This window comes from Nicotiana tomentosiformis, chromosome 1, assembly GCF_000390325.3.
Source record: "Nicotiana tomentosiformis chromosome 1, ASM39032v3, whole genome shotgun sequence".
In the NCBI taxonomy this organism is placed as follows: Eukaryota; Viridiplantae; Streptophyta; class Magnoliopsida; order Solanales; family Solanaceae; genus Nicotiana; species Nicotiana tomentosiformis.
Window position 1 is genome coordinate 12,640,138 of NC_090812.1, and position 21,180 is coordinate 12,661,317.

Here is a 21,180-nt window from a genome sequence, read left to right on the forward strand (position 1 = left end):
CCGAATAAAGTGTAGTAGTAATACTAGAATTAGTAGTGGTGAGATTATTTTTTATTGACTGCTTGGTTTGGTGTATCAAAAACAACATATATTGCTTTGTATAAGAATAGTATTGTATAGGGTGTATAATTAATACAAGTACTCCCTCTGTTTCAATGTATGTGAACCTATTTGACTAAGCGCGGAGTTTAAGAAAAAAAAAAGACTTTTGAACTTGTGGTGTAAAATTAGGCACATATATTTTGTATATTTATAAATCATTACATAAAAATAAATTGTCTCAAAATATGAAAAGTGGCAATTCTTTTTGGCACGGACTAAAAAAAAATAGATTTTACATAAATTGAAACAGAGGGAATATTGGTTATACATATGCTGAAAACATTACCAAAAAGTGATTAATAATACTAAAGCTAATGTATATATTATTTCTCCTAATACATCCTATCAAATGACCGCTAACAGTAGGGGTGTACAAATAAAATCGACAAACTGCACCAACCCGATAATCTGAGTCAAACAGAGGAAAAAAATCCTGACTATAGTTTGGTTTGATTTGGTTTCATGTTGGAGAAAAACAGACAATATTTGGTTTGGTTTGGTTTTAACTAAAAAAATCAAAACGAAACCAACCCAATCCAACATTATATGTATAGAAGTTTTAAATATATTTAATACATAAAAATATTTATTGTAATTTAATTTATAAATATTTCTTGAGTTTTTTCATAGTTTTATTTCTTAACGTATTATTTCAAGTTTGAGCTTATAATTTTTGGATGCTCCAATAAGTTTTATAGTCCATAAATGTTAGTAACTCAAATAAATCCTAAACCAAAATCAAATCAATACTAATGCTAATAAAATATTCAATTCAAATGTACTATGAATGAAAATAGTGTTGGATATCTATTTTTTAGTTTTTTCATGGTTTAAATAAAATGTATAACTTATTTTTTTTTTGTGGTTAGTCATGTAAATAAGTAGTACTTATTAGTCGTAATTTTAAATTATGTTTGTTTTTATTATGGCTTATTAATAATATTTATTTTATGAAATTTTATTATCTTTATTGTTGAATATTTTAGTACAATGCCATGACTCATCTCATATTTATGTTATTTTATTGAAAACGCCTTATATAGTTTTGTCTTACTAGGATTAAACTTTAAAGAAATATTTGGAGCACAAATTTTACGTTTTGTGCTATGAAGACTTTATAAAGAAAAAATCGAAAAAACCAGAAAATCCGAAAAATCTGAGATTAAAAAATCCGACTTTTATTGGTTTGATTTGATATTTAGATCTAATAATCTGATACAATGATTTGGTTTAGCAATTAGAAAATTCGAACCAACCCGACTTATGTACACCTCTACCTTAGCTAACAGTATAAACAGAGGCATTTTGTCACTATGCAAAATACAGCCCTAATACTCAAGTGATGAAGAATTAAGAAGCTCACACGAAAGCTTCCAACAAATCTTTTGTAGGTATTCCTTTAAGTAGTTGCAAGTTGCAAAACCAAAAAGATTTTGAAGTTAATGTCTGAAGCTACTGCACGTGTGACTTGTACCAGTCTTAGTCACAAACTCTGAGAATAGTTTGTATTTTTATTTGATTGGTATAGCTGGGGACACAAATCTCAAAGAAACAAAGACCCCCTCTTTAAATGCAGACCTTTAAAAGACCTAACACATTTCAATACTTTCCCCTCTCCTACCCCATCCTCCTACTGTCGGTGACACCTTCATCTTCACCCTCTTTTGGAATTATTCATATGGTAAATCTAATGTGGGTACATTTATTTTTATGCTACTATGTTTTGCTTAATATAATATAGTAGTGTTGAACCGAAGGGTCCTGATCAACGGTAAAGTTATCTTTGTGTGATTTATAAATTGGAATATTTATATCAGATTAGATTGTCTATATCATTTCCCCGTACCCTGCATGAATACAAAATACCTTTTGCACTTGACTGGGCTGGGCTGCCCTTAGTAGTATTTGAGCTAACACGCGAACCCCTCAATTATATTACTATTCTTACGGGATAATTATGATCGTCAATGCTTAGACAAATAAGAAAAAATCACCAAACATTCTTTCTTTGTCCACTGTTAGGCTTTACAACCTGATCTTACGTAGTTTTCACCTACTTCGTTAATCACTAGGAAATAAGTATTATTTGAAAGATTATACATTGAGTAAATCACGCTGAGGTAAGGTAAATATATTAGAGTTGTATTGTGATTGTACGAATATATTGATGAGTATTTACCTTTTATCATTAAGTTCAATTCGTCATTGTTCCTAAATATGGATTTACTTCAAGAAATAAATATACTTGACAACTCACAAGGTCAATAACCTTGTTCAGTCACAGATTCACAGTAAAAGGTATACAATTGAGGTGTAGATTAACAGTTGACTAGTAGCATTGTGGGATTCAAGAACAGCTTGCAGTGATAGTTCTAGACGGCAAAATAAAAGGAGCATATAATAATATAAGAAATATGCGTATGACAATATAATATGTGATCTAACAATAATTTAGAGCAGAAAACTAGCTGGTGTGTCTGGACTTTGCCTTTACAATAAGGAGGCAAATATCTTGTAATTTGATATTTTCCCTCCTTTCCTACCCTCCTTCCAAGTGCCCCCAAAAGTTTCACTTTATAAAATTCTCTTTACTATAACACAGCCAAATTCCCCCTCTCTTACTCAGCAGTCAGCACCAAACTCTCTAATTTCCCTCCCTTATATAAATAAACTCATTTCCCTTCCCAAAACCATTCATTCATTTCCCAAGAAAAAAGAATAGAAAACCAAACCCCCCCCCCCCCCCCCTTTCAAATTCCTTTCTAGCTCTGCGTTCTCCTCTGAATTAACTCATAATCAAGAAATGGCCTTGGCTGTAACGAACTCTAATATATCTCCAAGAAAGCTAAGGGATGATCTTTATTTTTACTCATATCAACAAGACTCAAATATCCCATTAGTGATCTCAGTTCTTGCTTCTTTAATTGAGAGAAATTTGGCAAGGAATCAAAGAATAGCAAAAAATTGTACATGGGCATTATCCAAGAATATAAGAACAAGAGTATTTGATTGCCATGAAACACCAGACATGACAATACAATCATATTTGGAGAGAATATTTAGATACACAAGAGCTGGACCTTCAGTTTATGTGGTTGCTTATGTATATATTGATAGGTTTTGTCAACTCTATCCTGAGTTCAGAATTAATCCAAGAAATGTACATAGGCTACTCATTACCACTATTATGGTTGCTTCCAAATATGTTGAAGACATGTAAGTTTCTTTTCCTTAATTTTCTTCCTTTTTCTGGTTAGTTAATTTTTCATCACATATCACTTTTTGGTTTTTGCTTCAATTTGAAGACTTAAAAGTATTATAAAAGAATAGACTAGTCAAGGCTGCAAACTGAAGTAAATAACTTTTGTTGCTGACTTTTGCTTTCTTTCCTCAAAATATTTGAGACAGATCATCAAATTCTATGGAGTACTTTTTACTTTATTTTCCCATTTTTCATAATTGTTGCTTGATTTTGAAAACCACAGAATTAATACAGTTTTATTTCTTTCTTTCTCAAACTCCTCTGCTTAACAAAATGACAAAAGAAAAATCTTAAAGAGAAGCACTTTAGCTGATATATATATTTTGAATTATTTTCTGCAGGAATTATAGGAATTCATATTTTGCAAGAGTAGGAGGATTGACAACAAATGAAATGAACAAATTGGAGATGGAGTTTTTATTTATGATGGGGTTCAAGTTTCATGTGAATGTAAGCGTTTTTGAGAGTTATTGCTGCCATTTGGAAAGGGAAGTGAGCATAGGAGGAGGCTATGAAATTGAGAGAACTTTAAGGTGTGCTGAGGAAATCAAATCAAAACAAAGAGAAGAAAGAAGATGTAGCCAGATTACTAGAGTTTTGCTGTAATTCAATTTCATAATGGGAGTTTTTCAATTACAAATTGTAAATACTATGTAAAGTAGTTTTGAAAGTTTTTGCTGTGTAACAAAGCATACTAGAAGTTCTCAAATGTGACAAGTTTTGCTTAGGCTTTCTGCAGTGAAAATATTTTATTTTGAAATCACTTTAAAGTTGATTATTATAATTCTCTGCTTGGTTTAAATCAATACACGTTAATAATTCTTGGTCAGTAAGTCAAAGTGGTAACTTCATTAACTTTTACTGAAACGAAGACCAAGGTCGGGGGCGGATCCGGCCTTTAAATTAATAATTTTGATACGAAATATAAATTTATGCATAAAATTTTTAAAATTATAAAAAATAGTAGATATAAATCGTTTGGTACACGGGATAAGGTGGGATAAGTCTGGTCCTAAATTTATACTATATTTGGTTGATTGTATAAATTTATCCCGACCAAACATAGTATAAATTTTGTCACAAACTTAATCCTGAATATTATATCTTATCCCACTTTATCCCGTCATACTTGGTAACTGGTATTATTTTATCCCAATTCACAGGTTGGATTAATTAGTCTAGAGATTATAATCTCAGGACTATAATCCCGAAATAATTTAGTCCGCATACCGAATAATCCCATAAAATTTAAATCCTAAATCCAACTTCGACTAAGGTAAAAGTATATTTATATACATAGTGTAAATGGTCATTGAGACTAAAAGAAAAAAGTTCAACAACTTTGTTCGGGATTGATGGAATTGCCTAAAATAGCCAGAAAATTATAGATGGAATAGAAGACAAAAACAATGACAGTATGACACCACAAGAACACAAGAAAATAAGGAATTCCGCAAGCCGTCTCTACCATATCTGTCAAATTTACAAACAGTGGTGCACGGATCGGCTTGTGCGCACCTTAATACCTATTACAAGTATTGAATAATTTTGTCCACCAAAGCTAGTGTTGGATAAATGATAAGAATTCACGTGATGGTTTTGCCTCGGCTGGAATTCGTGCTATAACTCTAAACGGTTAACATAGGTAAGTGCTTCCTTAGAAATACGCAATCACCTAAGTCCTAACTATAGATTGGATAAATTGCTTAAGCTAAAATGTTATATGCTCTGTTATGGGACTTAATTCGTAAATAAAGGTTGATCCTTAAAGATGACTTACACAAGAGATTATATAACTAAACAAGAAATCAATATACGACATCTCCTGATGGGGAAGCAGAGGAGGAAGTTTGAAGCACCCAAAACACTGTTGTTTCTTTAGGTTAGTATGTACAAAATTATGTTGGAGATAGTAATTAACAAGCTTTTCACTAAATATCAGACAAGAGAATAGATTTCTTAACTTTTTAAATTGACAACTAATTTTGTAAATTAAGTGAAATGAACAAGATCGTGAAGTCTAAAACAGTGAGTCAAAAAGGATTTCGTTCTAGACAGCTATAGTTTACAAAAGGCTTAGGGTAAAGTCCGTCACCTAATTAGTACTAATAATAGCTCATGATTGCATTTCCTTTGCTTTTTTATTTGCAATAAATTTTCTTTAATCAAATCCCATAATGGTGTGTACGAACAAAGATAATTTAAGTAATTGAGAAACATTAGAACATAATAAAATACTAAAAGACCCAAAGTATAGCAGCATCTAATTATGGGAGATCTTGATTCACATCATAATGTCATGCCAACAGAAAACAAATTGTGAGAGTCAATGGAGGAGAAAAGGTAGAATTAGGACAATGCAATTATTGCTTCGTATGTTTATTTTAAGTAAAGAAAAGCTCTGGTTTTAGTAAAGGTTCAGCTAATCAAGAACAATATATATTTCAGAAATCGATTTGTTCAATTTCCTAATCAAGATACATTGTTTCTTGCTTCTTTCAAGGATTTCTCTTTCTTGAATGATTAGCCATAGCCTTAGACTCAACAGTGATGTTTTTAGCCGTACAAATCTTATTGTACGTGCGCTGCGCGTATATAACACGTCAATTAATAGAATATATATACAAAAATATTATTGAAAAATAGTGATTGCCCTTAAAATAATACAAACATTTATTTAAATGATGAAAATAAATATTATTACATTGATGCAGTAGCTAAATTTAATATCTTTTGAAAATGATAATGAATTTAGTTAAATTAGGTGTATAGTAATAACGGCGTATAATTAGTAGATAACTTCAGCTTTATTCTAATTTATGAAGATAAAACCATCTTAATTTATCAAAATTCAATAATAAATATTTTTGTAGAAACACATTAATTAATTGGGCAATATAAATTCATGCAACTTCAAATTTTACCAGGTAAGTATTCTAAACCAAACATATCAGAAATCAAGCGTTGTGATTTTGTAAACTATGTACGCTAATTGCCAACAAACGATATGAATCAAAAAATAATAAACATTTATTTTTCATCTTTATTACCTTCATATTTTTTTTATAAACATCAATTATTCAATATTAGAGCGCTTGAATATAGAGGAGAGACTCGTCTCTCAACTTGCAAACTATTGGAGAGATTAGATCTTCTCCCTCTCCTCCTAGTTATCTAGTACTTGTTTGTGAATTCGTAACAGGCTAAAATACGGGAGAATAAAAAGGTCCTAAAAAAAGACTTAGATATTAGGAAATAATTAAATGGCTATTTTCAAATATTAAACATAATTAAATGACTATTTTGCCTAATGTTAAATTAATATTTAAAGGGTAAAAAGGACGAACGACTTTTGCTAATGGCCTGCGTACTTTTGATATAGTACTAGTCTTAAGATACGCCCGTTGCGCGTGTAACCCATATTACGATCAAAATCTTTTTAAAAATCACATAAATATTACTAAAAATATCTTGATTTATAGAATAAAAACTAAAGGAAATAATTAACTTCCTAAAAATATGAATGTTAATTTTGTTTAACTAATTCTATAAGAAAAGAAACATCACCCCACAAAGTCCTGATATGTCTTATTGAATTTCGATACACGGGCTTTGTATTTAGTTTAAAGCTTAGAATAAGTAGAATATGTTAATTTGTATTAGCATTAATCTATCTAAACTTCTTTATAGTAAACAACTTATAAGGTTAAGCTGAATGTAAGAAGCTTGTATGATTCTACGAAAATAATAAAGAGGATCATTGCAACTATATAAGGAACCATGAATATGCTATAGTTTTATCTATTATTCATTATTAAATAATTTTATAATTTTGTATGTATAATATTTTGAAGAAATAGTACATCATTGAAGGGTAATATGATCTATCAACGTTACAAAATGATATGTTCATCCATAAACAATTGTTTGTGTTATAATATTCTTGGTGTTTGAGACAAAGACACATTAACTATAAATTTATAAAGAAGCAAGGATGGTCCGTTTCTTACCTTGAATCATATGAACTTGGCACTTTAAAAAAAATAAAAATAAATTATGTTCAATATAAAAACATAACATTTGTAAAATTTAAAATGTTAGGAGTAATTAAAAAGGTAAGTAAACCATTCATAAGCTTTTGTTTGATAAGTAGCAAAGTTGCAGAGAATTTGGAATTGCAAATGATTGATTCCTTCTTGAAAAGATATTTTCTCATTTATTTAACCTAGATTTTAGAAATTAAAGACAATTTGATTCCTTCATGAAAAATATTTTCCTCATTTATTTATGGTAGGAATTTTAGGGTATTTTTTTAGTTTTTTTTATTTATATTAGAATTTTACGAATGTTCTATTTTTCTTTTAGCCAGGTAAATTAAAGTGTATTTCATAATTCATATTAAATAAAATTGTAATTATACTCAATACATTTCTTTTTTATTTAAATTAGGAATTTCTAAATACTTTAAAGACAACTTTGTTCCTTCTTAAAAAGATAATTTTCTTTTTTATTTACATTTAGGATTTTTTTTTCTAAAATATTATTTCAAATGAATCAAATTAATAATAAAATTTGTTAGAGACCCTTGGCTACCGCTTGGTTGTCATAAACGAACATAATTCAAAGGCAAAAGTAGATACAATTTCTTTCTTACGTATTTTGAAGGAATTTGTCAAGCTCCCAAAATTTCCTCCGTAGAATATCGTGATGGTACCTAATCTCTAAGACTAGGTAAGCCTATCAAATGCGGAATAACAATAAAAATTTGAAATAAATAAATCTGCAAATTCACATAATTACAACTCCCAAAACCCGGTAGAAATAAGTCACAAACTTCTAAGAATTTATCCTCAATGTCTCTATATATCAGAGTCTAAAGAAAATAAGGAAGCAACAAAATAATGATAGAAGGGGACTCCGGAGTCTGCGGACGCTGGCAGATATACCTCGAAGTCTGCGTACACAGGTAGCTTACTAATGTCTGGGCTGGTAAGATGTACCTGGATCTGCACAAAAGATGTGCAAAAATATAGTATGAGTACACCACAACGGTACCCAGTAAGTGCCAAACCTAACCTCGGTAGAATAGTGACGAGGTCAGGTCAGGCCCTACAGGAATAATAAAAGACAAGGTGAAATATTTAACAATATAATAAAAATAAAATGACAATGGAAATGAATCAAGTAAGTAGTATGTCACCAATTAACTACGCAAAATAATGGCAAATAATACCTCGTGGAAACAAAACAGAATTCTTTTCAACTTTAAGAAAATTACAACAATAATCAAAGGCAACTGCGACCATAAATCAATATCAACAAGAGCACTCCCGAGGTACCGCCTCGTAGTCCCAAATCATAAATAAATTCATAATATCTCATTTTCTTATATCACCGCGGGAGCCTTCACATTTGATTTTAAAGAAAATATTTTTCCGAAATAGCATCCCGCGTTTTAGCCACCCTTATCACACCGCATGACTTCTAGTAGTTCTCCTACTAGCCACGTGTATCAAGACACCCTTATCTCACCGCATGCGTTTAAACACCCAGACTTTATACCACCGCATGCATATCAATATCACAATATATCATAATTTGTACCTCAAGTGCCCAAATATTTCTACTTGCCAAAATAAACCAACAACCAGAATATTTTTTCACAATAAGGAGCTCACGGCTTAATCACAGTAAATACAAAAGTCTTCACCAAATATTCAGCAAAATAATATCCATTATTTTTACAATACGGAGCTCACGAACCAATCACAATGTATACAAAAATCTTCACAAAATATTCAGCAAAAATAATATTTCCACAAATTCAGCAAATTTAACACACTCGTCACCTCGTGTGCACGACTTTCAATACATTACAATTATCATATCAATACCAATCCTAGGGAGAATTCCCTCCCACCCCCACAAAGTTAGACAAATCACTTATCTCGACTTGCTCCAATTTAATCCACTAGTAGGCCTTTTCCTCGATTATCGAACTCTAAATGGCTCGAATCTAGCCAAAATAATTCGATACAGTCAACAAAAATTATAGGAATTAATTTCATAAGAAAATACTATATTTTTCAATAAAATCCAAATTTAACTCAAAAATCGCACGTCTCGGAATCCGGCGAAACTCACAAAATCCGACAACCCATTCAATTACGAGTCCAACCATACCAGTTTAACTCTTATCCGACTCGAAATCGACACCGAAATCTCAAAAATTCATTTCTATGAGATTTCTATAATTTTTCCAAATTTCAATATCAAAACACTAATTAAATGGTGAAAACAAATGATGGATTCAGGTAATCTAACCATAATTGAGTTAAGAACACTTACCCCGATATTTTCTCTAAAAGTCTCCCAAAAATTGCCTCTCCCCAAGTTCCAATTTGTCAAAAATAAAAAATGGGACGAAGTCCCGTACTTTATAACTTTCAGTTCTGTCCAGGCTGCCCTCGGCCCTCAATCCTGGGCCTCGATCCTGGGCCTTCGATCTTGGCCTTCGGCCTTGATCCTGGGCCTTTGATCTTGGCCTTCGGCCTTGATCCTGGGCCTCGATCTTCGGCCTTCGATCCTAGGCCTCGGTCTTCGACCTTTGATCTTAGGCCTTCGATTTCGGCCCCCGAATTTCCAGCAGAAAATATTGCAGCAGCTTTTGCAACAGCTGCTTAAGTCCAACTTTTGATCCGTTAACCATCCGAAACTCACCCGAGGCCCTCGGGACCTCAACCAAATACACCAACAAGTCCTAAAATATCATACGAACTTATTTGAAACCTCAAATCACATCAAACAATACTAAAATCACAAATCACACCCCAATTCAAGCTTAATGAAACTTAAGAATTTTCAACTTCTACGTTCAATGTCGAAACCTATCAAATCAAGTCCGATTGATCTCAAATTTTAGCACACTAGTCATAAATGACATAACGGAACTATAAAAATTTTCAAAACTGGATTCCGATCTCGATATCAAAAAGTAAACTCCCCGGTCAAACTTCCAAACTTAAATTCCTATTTTAGCCATTTCAAGTCTAATTTAACTACGGACTTCTAAATAAAATTACGGACACGCTTCTAAGTCCAAAATTACCATACGGAGCTGTTGGAATCATTAAAATTCTATTCCGGGGTCATTTACACATAAGTCGACATCCGATCACTATTTGAACTTAAGCTTTAAAACTTAGAACTAAGTGTTCCAATTCATTCCAAAACCTCACCAGACCTAAACCAATTACTCCGGCAAGTCATATATCAGTTATAAAGTACAGAATAAGCAGTAAATAGGAAAATGAGGCTACAACTTTTAAAACAACTGGCCAGGTCGTTACAGAATTATAGCTTAATTCAAATTAGTTTTCTTTTCTAAATTTTGGAGTACGTTTTTTATGGGTAAAAGGATCTAGAAAAGTCAAAGTTGTTTATTTATAATAAATTTCAATAGTTCTAAATAAAATGAGTTTCTATATACTTCAAATAAGGAAAGATTTAATAATCAAAATTTTATTTGATTTTAGAATCCTATATATTAGGAGAATAATTAAATAGATTATCGTTTTACTTCGTGTTTTAGAGGGCATAGGCTCATATTCATCATATTATATATGTAAAGGCAAAATGGGAAGGAAAATGGGTGATCATCAATCTGCTCCTTCAACTTCGTGTAAAAAATCAAACTCTTCCTCCGCTTCTATGCTATAGAGATTCTCCCACTCCTATATCAAAATATGACGATTGACTAGCCATCTTCTGTATATTTTTTGTATGACGAAAAATGTTTTGGGAAAAATGTATCCAAAAATATTTTTTCAAGTAAATTTTCTTTTTAACAAAAGAGATGAAATAACTTCCCTAAACTATTTTTTTTCTTGTAATAGCCCATTTAAAGTGTAGTTGCCAAGGATTAGAATGTGTTTGATCGTGACAAAAAATACCTATTGAAAAGCGTTGTCCTAAAAAATATATGTCAAAAAGCTTTCTTCTTTACATTTGATGTCTAAGAAAATATTACCATGTAAATTGGAAGGGAGAAAGTATTTGATTTTTTGCATCTAATATCCTCTCATTTGTCACAGTCATTCAAAAAAGCTATGAATAGACAAGACCTTTCTTTGTATCAAGAAGATCATTGTAGGATTTTTTTGTTTGTTTGTATATTTTCCCTTATTTTAACTTCAATTTTTGCATGGATGATAGGAGTTATCTATACGGTTGTTGAAAGGCTAGATCTCAGAAATTGATCTCAAATCTTCCAATGACAAAGACCTATCCTGTTCAACTTACACTCACTTTAACTATAAAAAAATCACGGACAAGTGGGACGGAAGTTTGGAAGAAACAGTAAAATCGTTTCCACTAAATTGGAGTAATTTAATTGGATTCAATTAATATAAATGAGAAGTATAAAAATTATACGCTATCAGTATATTCTCATATAATAAAATAATTTTTGTAATGGGAGAAGTCATATCATTCCCCTCTGCCACTAAACTTTACCTCTTTGGAACTGTTACTCTTAAAACGGATAACAATTAAATTTTTACGCGATTTTAAGGATATGCGGATTGATTCAACACAAATAATCAAGTATGTTAGATAAATGAATTAAAAACGAAATGAATAATCAAACCAACTGTAATGTTGCGGCCCAAATCGGACTTAGGCTGCACAATAGTTTTGCCTTTGATCGAACCCTTGGTTCGAAGCCAATTGTGAATGAAGAACAAACAATAAAGTAAAAACTTTGCAATAGCTAGAGAGCAGAAAAAAATAAATTTGTATTACCTTAGTTTGCGTGTTACGATATGTGTTATCAAAGAAAAACCTCTCATTTATATATTAGGAGAGTTTCACCCCTAGTACAGGTCTAAAAAAGGTAAAAATCTTCCTATCTCGTTAATTACTGGTCCGTAACTGACATTGGGCGAGATCCACACCATGATATCCGGTTAGGTACAGATATCACGGCCCCCTGTTAGTCGTGCGTAACCGTTTGCCATATTTCCCGAGGTCTTAGAGTTCGTTTCGGGTCCGAGGAGCGTTGCTTTATCACACTCGACGATGAGCACATTGTTCACCTTTCATGGGTCTCGGTACGAAAGGATGGCAGACCGATTTCAGCCTCGTGTGTCCGTGTCCTTCTTCCGCCTTCTTCACCGAAAAATCGGGGCATGCATTGTCCCTGATTTTACCCGTATACAGATAATCCCCTCATTTTTCGGAGAGTAGGTTTGTCGGACTGATGGGAAACGAATAGATGAACCCCGATTTCTTCCCTCGTACGTTATAACTGAGATGACGGGTAAATCGAAACGTCTCATCAGTCGCGTCATTCTGACTTCGGACACGTGTCGGTCATCAGCTGGCTGTCTTCGAATGTGAAACGTCGGGTATTGATTGCATTTTTCCCTATAAAAGCTTCGACCTTTTACACGTTTTTCATTTTCCAATCCTATCTTTTACCTTCGAACTTCCTAACGGCTTTTAACTTTCTCAAATCTCCATACCCTGCTTCATAAGCCTTCATATCTTCATCTCTGTTCTTCAAACCTTCATATCGTTTTTCCGATTTCCAATGCAGATCTTCATATCTTCATCCCACCTTCAAACCTTCATACTCTTTCTTCGAAATTCTCCTTCAAGTCTTCATACTTCCCTTTAAATCTTCATATTTTTCCAGATCACGATGGCTAACTTCCAAGTACGTACCGCAATAAGCGACTCCCTCATCTTCTCATCTGGCCGCAGGCATTGAGGTGGCTATTCCCGAGGTGGCTTAAGATCCCCCCATGAAGAGCTTCGTACCCGGGGGCTGCTCTATCAGGAATGACTTCAAGGTTGAGAAGGCCTCTACTCAACAAGGCCGAGGCGAGGGAGCATGGAGATACATATGCTCTGTCACTGAAGAAACCCTACCCGTAGTCCGAGCGGACTGTAAGTGGAAGGGCAAGGAAGTGGTTATCCCCGAACCCAACGACGATATTACTACTCACGTGAATTGGTATCTGAGTGCTTACACTTACCCCTTCGCGCTCGCCCCTATGGACCCCATGGTTCTTTCTTTCTGCAAGAGGTACGAGGTGTGCCTTGGGAAAATCCACCCGTCATTCTGGAGGATTGTGATCCCCCTACGCCATTTTGTGAACAACACTGAATCCCCTCGGTTTATCCTCGATCACCTACTCCGCCTGTACAGTCACAGAATATTCTGAGGGTGATTGATTAAGCTCGTTCGCCGAGCAAGCAAGGCTCTTTTCTCGAGCATTGACGAGGACCGAGACCGAGGCTGGCAGGGGAGGTTCGTTTGGGTAAAAACCGAAGACCTGATTCCCCCCGAGTTTCTACAGTTCCCCGAGGAGTGGAACGCATCCCGTGAGTATTGTCTTTCTTGGGTATTTCTTCCTTTTTATTTCTTTTTTTCATCGCTTGTGTTTGTGGTCGTGCAACTGTTTCCCGAGTTCTAGATGCATTCCCCCGATTCAAGGAGTGGATCGAGGGGATTTGTAAGCAGATGTCGTACTCCGAGCGCGCATGGCGCAAACTTTCGAAGGGCAAATGGGAGGCCCGTTCTCATGGTGAGGTTCTTCCTTGAATAGTTATCATCACACTCTTAATTTATTCAGTGCTAACCTTTTCTTTTTTCTTACAGGTCTGCCTAAGACCACCGAACATAGGCCGCTGGATGAGGACGAGGACCCATCCTTGCTTGCCGAGCCCTCCATTTCGAGACAGCCCGGAGCTACCGCGAATGAGGAGAAGAAGAAAAGGAGGAGAAAGTCCTCGGGTTCCCCGAACCCCGAGACGAAGAAGAAGAAGAGGGCGGCCACCTGGGTTCGGAAGCCCAAGAAGAATACCAAGTTCAGGGTACTGGACCCCAACTTTCTCTACCGGCTCAGGGACGAGCATGAAGAAGACGACATATTCGTCGCCCATGGATTGACCCCTACCGGGGAGCAGGCGACGACCGAGAAAGGGGGCCATGAGGTCGATCCCCTTCTGACTCAGGAACCTGAGGGGGAGATAAAGGCTTCAACCACCCTGGAAGCCGCTCCTATTTCGAAGGAGGCGACGTGTGTCATTGACATCATGGAGACACCCTCCTATACCGAGTCCATGCTCGAAGAGGCCCAAGCGGGCAAAGTAAAGTCAAGTGAGGGAGTTCAGGGTTCAGACGATCCCCTCAACTCCTTTTTTGATGGCATAGACATTCCCGCATTGGAGGATTTTTTCGGGCTGGGTCACTTAGAGATTTTGAAGAAGGACGTGCCCTCGGAAGCTGGCGGGCCGAGTTCGAGCCCAAAACTGGTGAAGCAATTTCCCGCGTTGAGGGTGAACCCCGGACGCAAGAGGACGTTCGTTCTCACAATCCAGAGGATGCTCGAGTCCTATCTGCTCCTGTGAACGTAGCCAGCTACCTCCGATGCCTGGTGACCGAGGAGGACCAAGCAAAGATGAAGAGGTGGGCACGTCAAGTCTTTTTAATGAAACACAACAGGCGCTGAACATGGTAAGGAGTTAACACTTTTGTATCCCTTTATGAATCCTACTTAGGTTTTCCTTTGACTTCTCTTACGAATTTCATCATTTTATAGGCTTCAGTGCTTCACCATGAAAGCTTCCTCCGGTACCGCTTGGAAATTAGACATCTCGAGTTAGAGCTCAAAGAATAGGTCCGGAAGAAGGACATGTACATGGATTTTAGTAAGCAACAAGACGAGGCCCTTAAAGACCTCCTGATTCTCCAAGCCGAGCTGGAAAAAGCTCAGAAGGAGGCCTCTTCGTTGAAGCGGAAACACGCCGACCAGGTTGAGAAGGTAAAGGTCTTTGAAGCTAAAAATGAGCAGCTAGTCATGGTGACTAACAACACAACTTCACAGGTCCAACAGAAGATAGACCCGATCGACCAGTTGCGGGCTGAGATGGACAAGGTCAAGGCCGCAACCGAAGTGTGGAAGGAAAGTATGGACCTGCTGGCATCGGAAAAGGAAGCTGCGAAGGCGGGGCTGGCATCAGTCGAGAACCAAATTCGGGTGGCGAAGGACAAAGCCGATAAGTGGTCTCAGTTGAACGATGATCTCCGGGCGTAGTTGAGCTCGGCCGTCGCGGAACGGGATGCTCTCGGAAGAGAACATGCGGCACTGAGGTCTAAATTGAACACAACCTCTGCTGATGCCAAGGAAATGGTGGCCCAGTACAAGGCCGATGTGGAGGCAGCCAAGACCCGCTTGAAGATAAAGACTGAATATATGAAGCGGCTATTCCGAAGAAAGACCCTCAAAGAGATCCACACCCGAGGTTTCGACCTATCGGACGAGATCGAAGAAGCTAGGAGGCTTGAGGCCAAGGCAAAGGAGCTCTACGAGCCCGAGTGTGCCGAAGGCTCTGAGGGTTCTGGCGATGAGTCAAGCCCCGATGAAGACCAGACGTAGATGCCTTAATACTTTTTCAGTTTTTTATTTTTCCTTATGTATTTTTTTTGTTTATTTTGAGGCCGTTCTATCGGGCCTTTGTAAATATATTTTGGAATATATATAAAAAATTTTCCTTTCTGGCAATATCGTGTCTTTACATTTCCAGCATCTTCTTGCAATTTCTATTCGTGTTTTATTTTTGATGCTTAGCATAGAATTAGATGTTGTTCTGGGGCGTTCATTTTTCGGAGGTTCAAACGAAGCCCGGCTTTGATGCAACTTTGTTTGCTCGTGGCTTTGAAACCTCGCTGAGACCGGAAGTTTACAAGATGCTTGAGTGTATTTTAGACGATGTTTTTGCCGAGGGTAACCTTTTAGTAGGTTTCGAATATTCGTAAAGGCCTTACTTTCTGGTTATGGGCTTCGGACATCCCCAAGCCATTTTTATGGTGGCCGTAGCCTTTTATATTTGGGCACCGCCTAATAGGTTTGGTGCTTCCGGGATTCGATAACCCGGGTTGTCCAAATTATTTTCGAGCGACAATCCTCGAGTAGGGGTAGCCCGTAGGCTCGATAGTCCCCGAGTAGGGGTAGCCCATAGGCTCGATAGTCCCCGATTAGGGGTAGCCTGTGGGCTTTAGGATCCGGGATCAAAGAAGAAAAAATGCATAATAGCAAAGAAAAAATTTCTTTCAATTCTTAGTATGCAGGGTACACGATCGAAAGCGCATAAAAACATGTGCCATGGCTAGAGTGGGCTATGTGGGCATGGTTCATATGACCGTTAAGACCTTACAATGGATCCTAACCACCAAGCCTTAGCTTTTAGTATACAAACTTTTCTTTATCCCTCTCTAAAGACCTTAATCCGAGGGTAATGGCCCCAGTATTCAAGGTCGAACTCGTGAGGGATTGGATACTGTTGACTTGAAGCGAACGATCGATGACTCCGGTTTGAAATCGGTTTTCAAATCGAAGTTAGCATATTTTATTATTGCCTCGTTAAAAACCTTACCGAAAAACCCACTTGGGGACAAAACCGGTTCAAGGAAAAAAGAGCGCAACTCGTGGTTTCAGACCTAATAGCCATATCCATCCTTGGCCGTTTACCTGCATATGTTAGTCCGATTTATAACATGATTAAAGAGCAATTGAGTTCGTACCTTAGCAGTAGTACCACTTTAAGTGTGTCACATTCCAGTTGTTAGGTAGTTGTACACCGTTTCCCGTTTCGAGTTTGTACGAGTCTTTGCCGGTTATTCCGATAACTTGATATAGTTCGATCCCTGTTTCCCCTCGTTCGGGTTCCAGGTGTGTAAAGTTACTTTCCGTAACACCAAGTCCCCGACTTGGAAGTGTCGGAGGCTGGGTCTTTGGTTATAATACCTTTCTATTCGTTGTTTATGGGCGGCCAACCAGACCAGGGCGACCTTCCGCCTTTCATCCAATAGTTCCAGGTTCCAGGCGAGGATACCTTTTTTCGGCCTCGCCTAGAGTTCTGCTGACATAGTAAATAGGAAATTGCGTACCTTCCTCCTCCTGGACTTAGACTCCACTTACCGCCACCTCGAAACGCCAAGTAAAGGTATAATTGTTCGTCTGCCTTCAGAGTGTGCAGCAGGGGCAGACTCAATAGGTACCGTTTGAGTTCTTCCAAAGCTTGCTGGCATTCTAGGGTCCAGGAAAAGTTATTCTTATTCTTTAACAGCGAGAAGAATCGATGGCTTTTGTCTGAGGATCTCAATATGAACCGACCCAGGGTCTATACGCCAGTTAACCTCTGAACGGCCTTGACGTTAACCACCACGATGATATCCTCTATGGCTTTGATTTAATCCGGGTTGATCTCGGTCCCTCGGTTGGATACCATGAACCCAAGAAATTTTTCCGATCCGACCCCGAATGCGTACTTCTCTGGGTTCAGCTTCATATTTTATTTCTTCAATATGTCGAAGGTCTCTTGCAAATGTTTCAAATGGTCCTCTGCTCGCAGGGACTTGACTAACATGTCGTCAATATAAACTTCCATTGATTTTCCTATCTGTTCTTTTATTAGGCGTGATAGGTGGCACCGACATTCTTTAATCCGAATGGCATTACATTATAACAGTAGGTGCCAAATTTAATGATGAAAGAAGTCTTTTCCTGATCGTCCAGGTTCATCCAAATTTGATTGTACTCAGAATAGGCATCAAGAAAGCTGAGTATCTCATGCCCGACCGTCGCGTCGATCGTCCGATTGATGTTAGGCAAAGGAAAAAAATCCTTGGGGCATGCCTTGTTTAGATCTTTGTAATCTACACACATTCTTAGCTTATTCCCTCTTTTAGGCACTACCACTATGGTAGCTAACCAGTTCGGGTACTTAACTTCCCGAATGGACCCTATTTTAAGGAGTTTGGATACCTCGTCCTTGATGAATGCATGCTTGACCTCGGACTGCGGTCTCCGGGATTACCTCATCGACTGCGAACATTTCTTCCTTTCTGGTCGGCTACGTGTTTCTTGATGTCGAAACTGCGGGCACTGGGATTACCTCATCGATTGCGAATATTTCCTTTGCGGACAGCTGCTCTCCGTAGACTATCTTAACTCATCCCGGCGTAGGGAACTTCAACGCCTGGTGCAAGGTCGAGGGTACCGCCCTCATGTTGTGAACCCACAGCCTTCCGAATAAGGCGTTGTACCTCATGTCCCCTTCGATCACGTAGAACTTTGTCTCTTGGATCGTCCCGACGGTGTTTACCGGCAGAGTTATCTCCCCTTTAGTGATTTCACATGCCATGTTGAATCCGTTCAACACCCGGACTGCCGGCACTATTTGGTCCTGCAACCCCAATTGCTCTACGACCCTCGATCAGATGATGTTGGCTGAGCTGCCTGGATCAATCAACACACATTTAACTCGAGATTTATTGATAAGTATGGATATTACCAGCACATCATTATGAGGTTGTACGATGCCCTCAGAATCCTCATCGCTGAACGAAATGGTCCCCTCCGGGACATAATCTCAAGTGCGTTTTTACCTTGTGATAGATACTTTGGTGCACTTTATCATTGGCCCTTGAGGGACATCGACCCCTATAATGGTCATGTTGATGACGTGTTGAGGCTCCTCTTGTTCGGCCTATTTGTTGGCGTCCCTGTTCCTGAAGTAGTTTTTGGCTCGATCACTCAGAAATTCTCGGAGGTGCCCGTTATTGAACAACCACGCAACTTCTTCTCTCAACTGTCGGCAATCCTCGCTCCTGTGGCTATGAGTGCCATGATACTTACACATCAATTTAGGATCTCATTGGGTAGGGTCAGACTGTAATGGTCGAGGCCACTTGGCTTTCTTGATGCGCCCGATGGCTGATACGATGCCGGCAGCGTCAACATTGAAGTTATAATCTGATAATCTTGGTGCTTCCCTACCCTTGAGTGGCCTGTCAAAACTATTTTTGCTCATCAGACCTCGGCTATCGGGCCCTCGATCGCCTATTTTTGCGTTCCTTGTGAGCTGATGCCCAAACCCATTTCCCCTTCGGTTCACGCTATATAGTTGGTACCGATCCCGGGCCGGCCTTAGCTTATGATCAACGACTCTCTTAGACCTGTCGTCGGCCCTGATGGGGTAAACAGACCCAGAAGGGGCTTCGAGTTGGTCGTCCTCGACTCTGATCTTGGACTGATACCTGTTGTGGATGTCGGCCCAAGTTACCGTCAGTACTCTACCAAATTTTGTTTTAGCTGCTGTGAAGCCAAGGAGTTTCGGGGGTTAAGTCCTTGAGTAAACGCCTAAACGGACCAATCATCTGCCACCGGAGGCAGGTCCATCCGTTCCATCTAGAACCTCGACACGAACTCCGTGAGCATCTCGTTGTCTCTTTGTTTAACCTTGAAAAGGTCCAATATTCTGGTCTCGACCTTGATGGCCCCGACATGGGCTTTCACGAAAGCATCCGTAAGCATAGCAAACGAGTCAATGAAATTTGGGAGTAAGTTAAGATACCATATCATTGCTCCTTTGGACAAAGTTTTCCCAAACTTCTTCAGTAACACCGACTCGATTTCATCATCTTCCAAGCCGTTCCCATTTTTTGCGCATGTATAGGAGGTCACATGCTCATTTGGATACGTGGCTCCGTTGTATTTTGGGATATCGGGCATACGAAACCTCTTTGGGATCGGTTTCGGTGCCGCGTTCGGAGGAAAAGGCTTCTGGATAAACTTCTTAAAATCCGGCCCTTTCAATATTGGGGGTGCTCCCGGGATTTGATCGACCTGGAATTGTATGTTTTCACCTTTTTGTTATTAGCCTCAATTTTCTTTTCACCTGACTCCACCCACCTCGTTAATGCTTCGAGAATTCTCATTATTTCGGGATTAACCCCATACTCAGCTTCACCCTATCTCTCGGTAATTTGCTCATTTCTTCGGATGTTTTCCCGGGACTGTTTGGGCTCAACTCAGCCGGGGGTGTGGTTTTGATTCTGTAGCTGCGCTATCTCCGCCTGTTGAGCACACAACATTTCAAAGATTAACCGTAGGCTTACCCCATTGCCTTCGCTTTCGGGCACTTCTCGAGCTGTTGGTCGGGGTCCCCCGCGAACGCTGTTTTCGGGATCAGTTGGCAGGTTGACATCGATGGCCACCTGTGAGTTAGCATCGACCGAATCGGCAACTGGGACTCCGTTGGGATCAACAGGAGGTACCTCATTGCTAGGCCCCAGATTGTTGTTTTCGCCATGATGGCCAGACTCAACGTCAGCGTTCAAGTGGGCAGACTGAGAATTTGATATTTTTAAACTGACCTGAAATTAAGACTTTAAAGAAAAAAATGTAAAATAAAGTGTGTTAGGGAGATTTGTATCAAATCACTACTATTATCCTTAGCCCCACGGTGGGCGCCAAACTGTTTACCCTTAAAACGGATAACAATTAAATTTGTACGTGATTTTAAGGATATGCGGATTGATTTAAAATAAATAATCAAGAATGTTAGATAAACGAATTGAAGACGAAATGAATAATCAAACCAGCTGTAATATTACGGCCCAGATCGGACTTAAGTTGCACAGTAATTTTGTCCTCGATCAGACCCTTGGTTCGAAGCCAATTGTGAATGAAGAACAAACAATAAAGTAAGAACTTTGCAATAGCTAGAGAGCAGAAAAAAATAAATTTGTATTGCCTTGGTTTGCGTGTTACAATGTGTGTTATCAAAGAAAAACCTCCCCTTTATATAGTAGGGGAGTTTCATTCCTTGTACATGTCTAAAAAGGTAAAAACATCCTTTCTCGTTAATTACTGATCCGTAACGGACATCGGGCGATATCCGCGCCGTGATATCCGGTTAGGTACAGATATCACGGACCTCTATTAGTTGTGCGTAAATGTTTG

General features: G+C 37.9%; 1 protein-coding gene across 1 annotated transcript; it reads left to right on the forward strand.

The window, feature by feature from the left end:
- The first annotated feature begins 2,784 nt into the window (after positions 1-2,784).
- On the forward strand, positions 2,785-4,127 carry LOC104099606 (cyclin-U2-2-like). Its single transcript, XM_070177491.1, has 2 exons — positions 2,785-3,318; positions 3,706-4,127. Exons 1-2 carry the CDS (start codon positions 2,906-2,908, stop codon positions 3,968-3,970), a joined length of 678 nt encoding a protein of 225 aa, XP_070033592.1. The 5' UTR covers positions 2,785-2,905; the 3' UTR covers positions 3,971-4,127.
- The last annotated feature ends 17,053 nt before the right edge of the window (positions 4,128-21,180 follow it).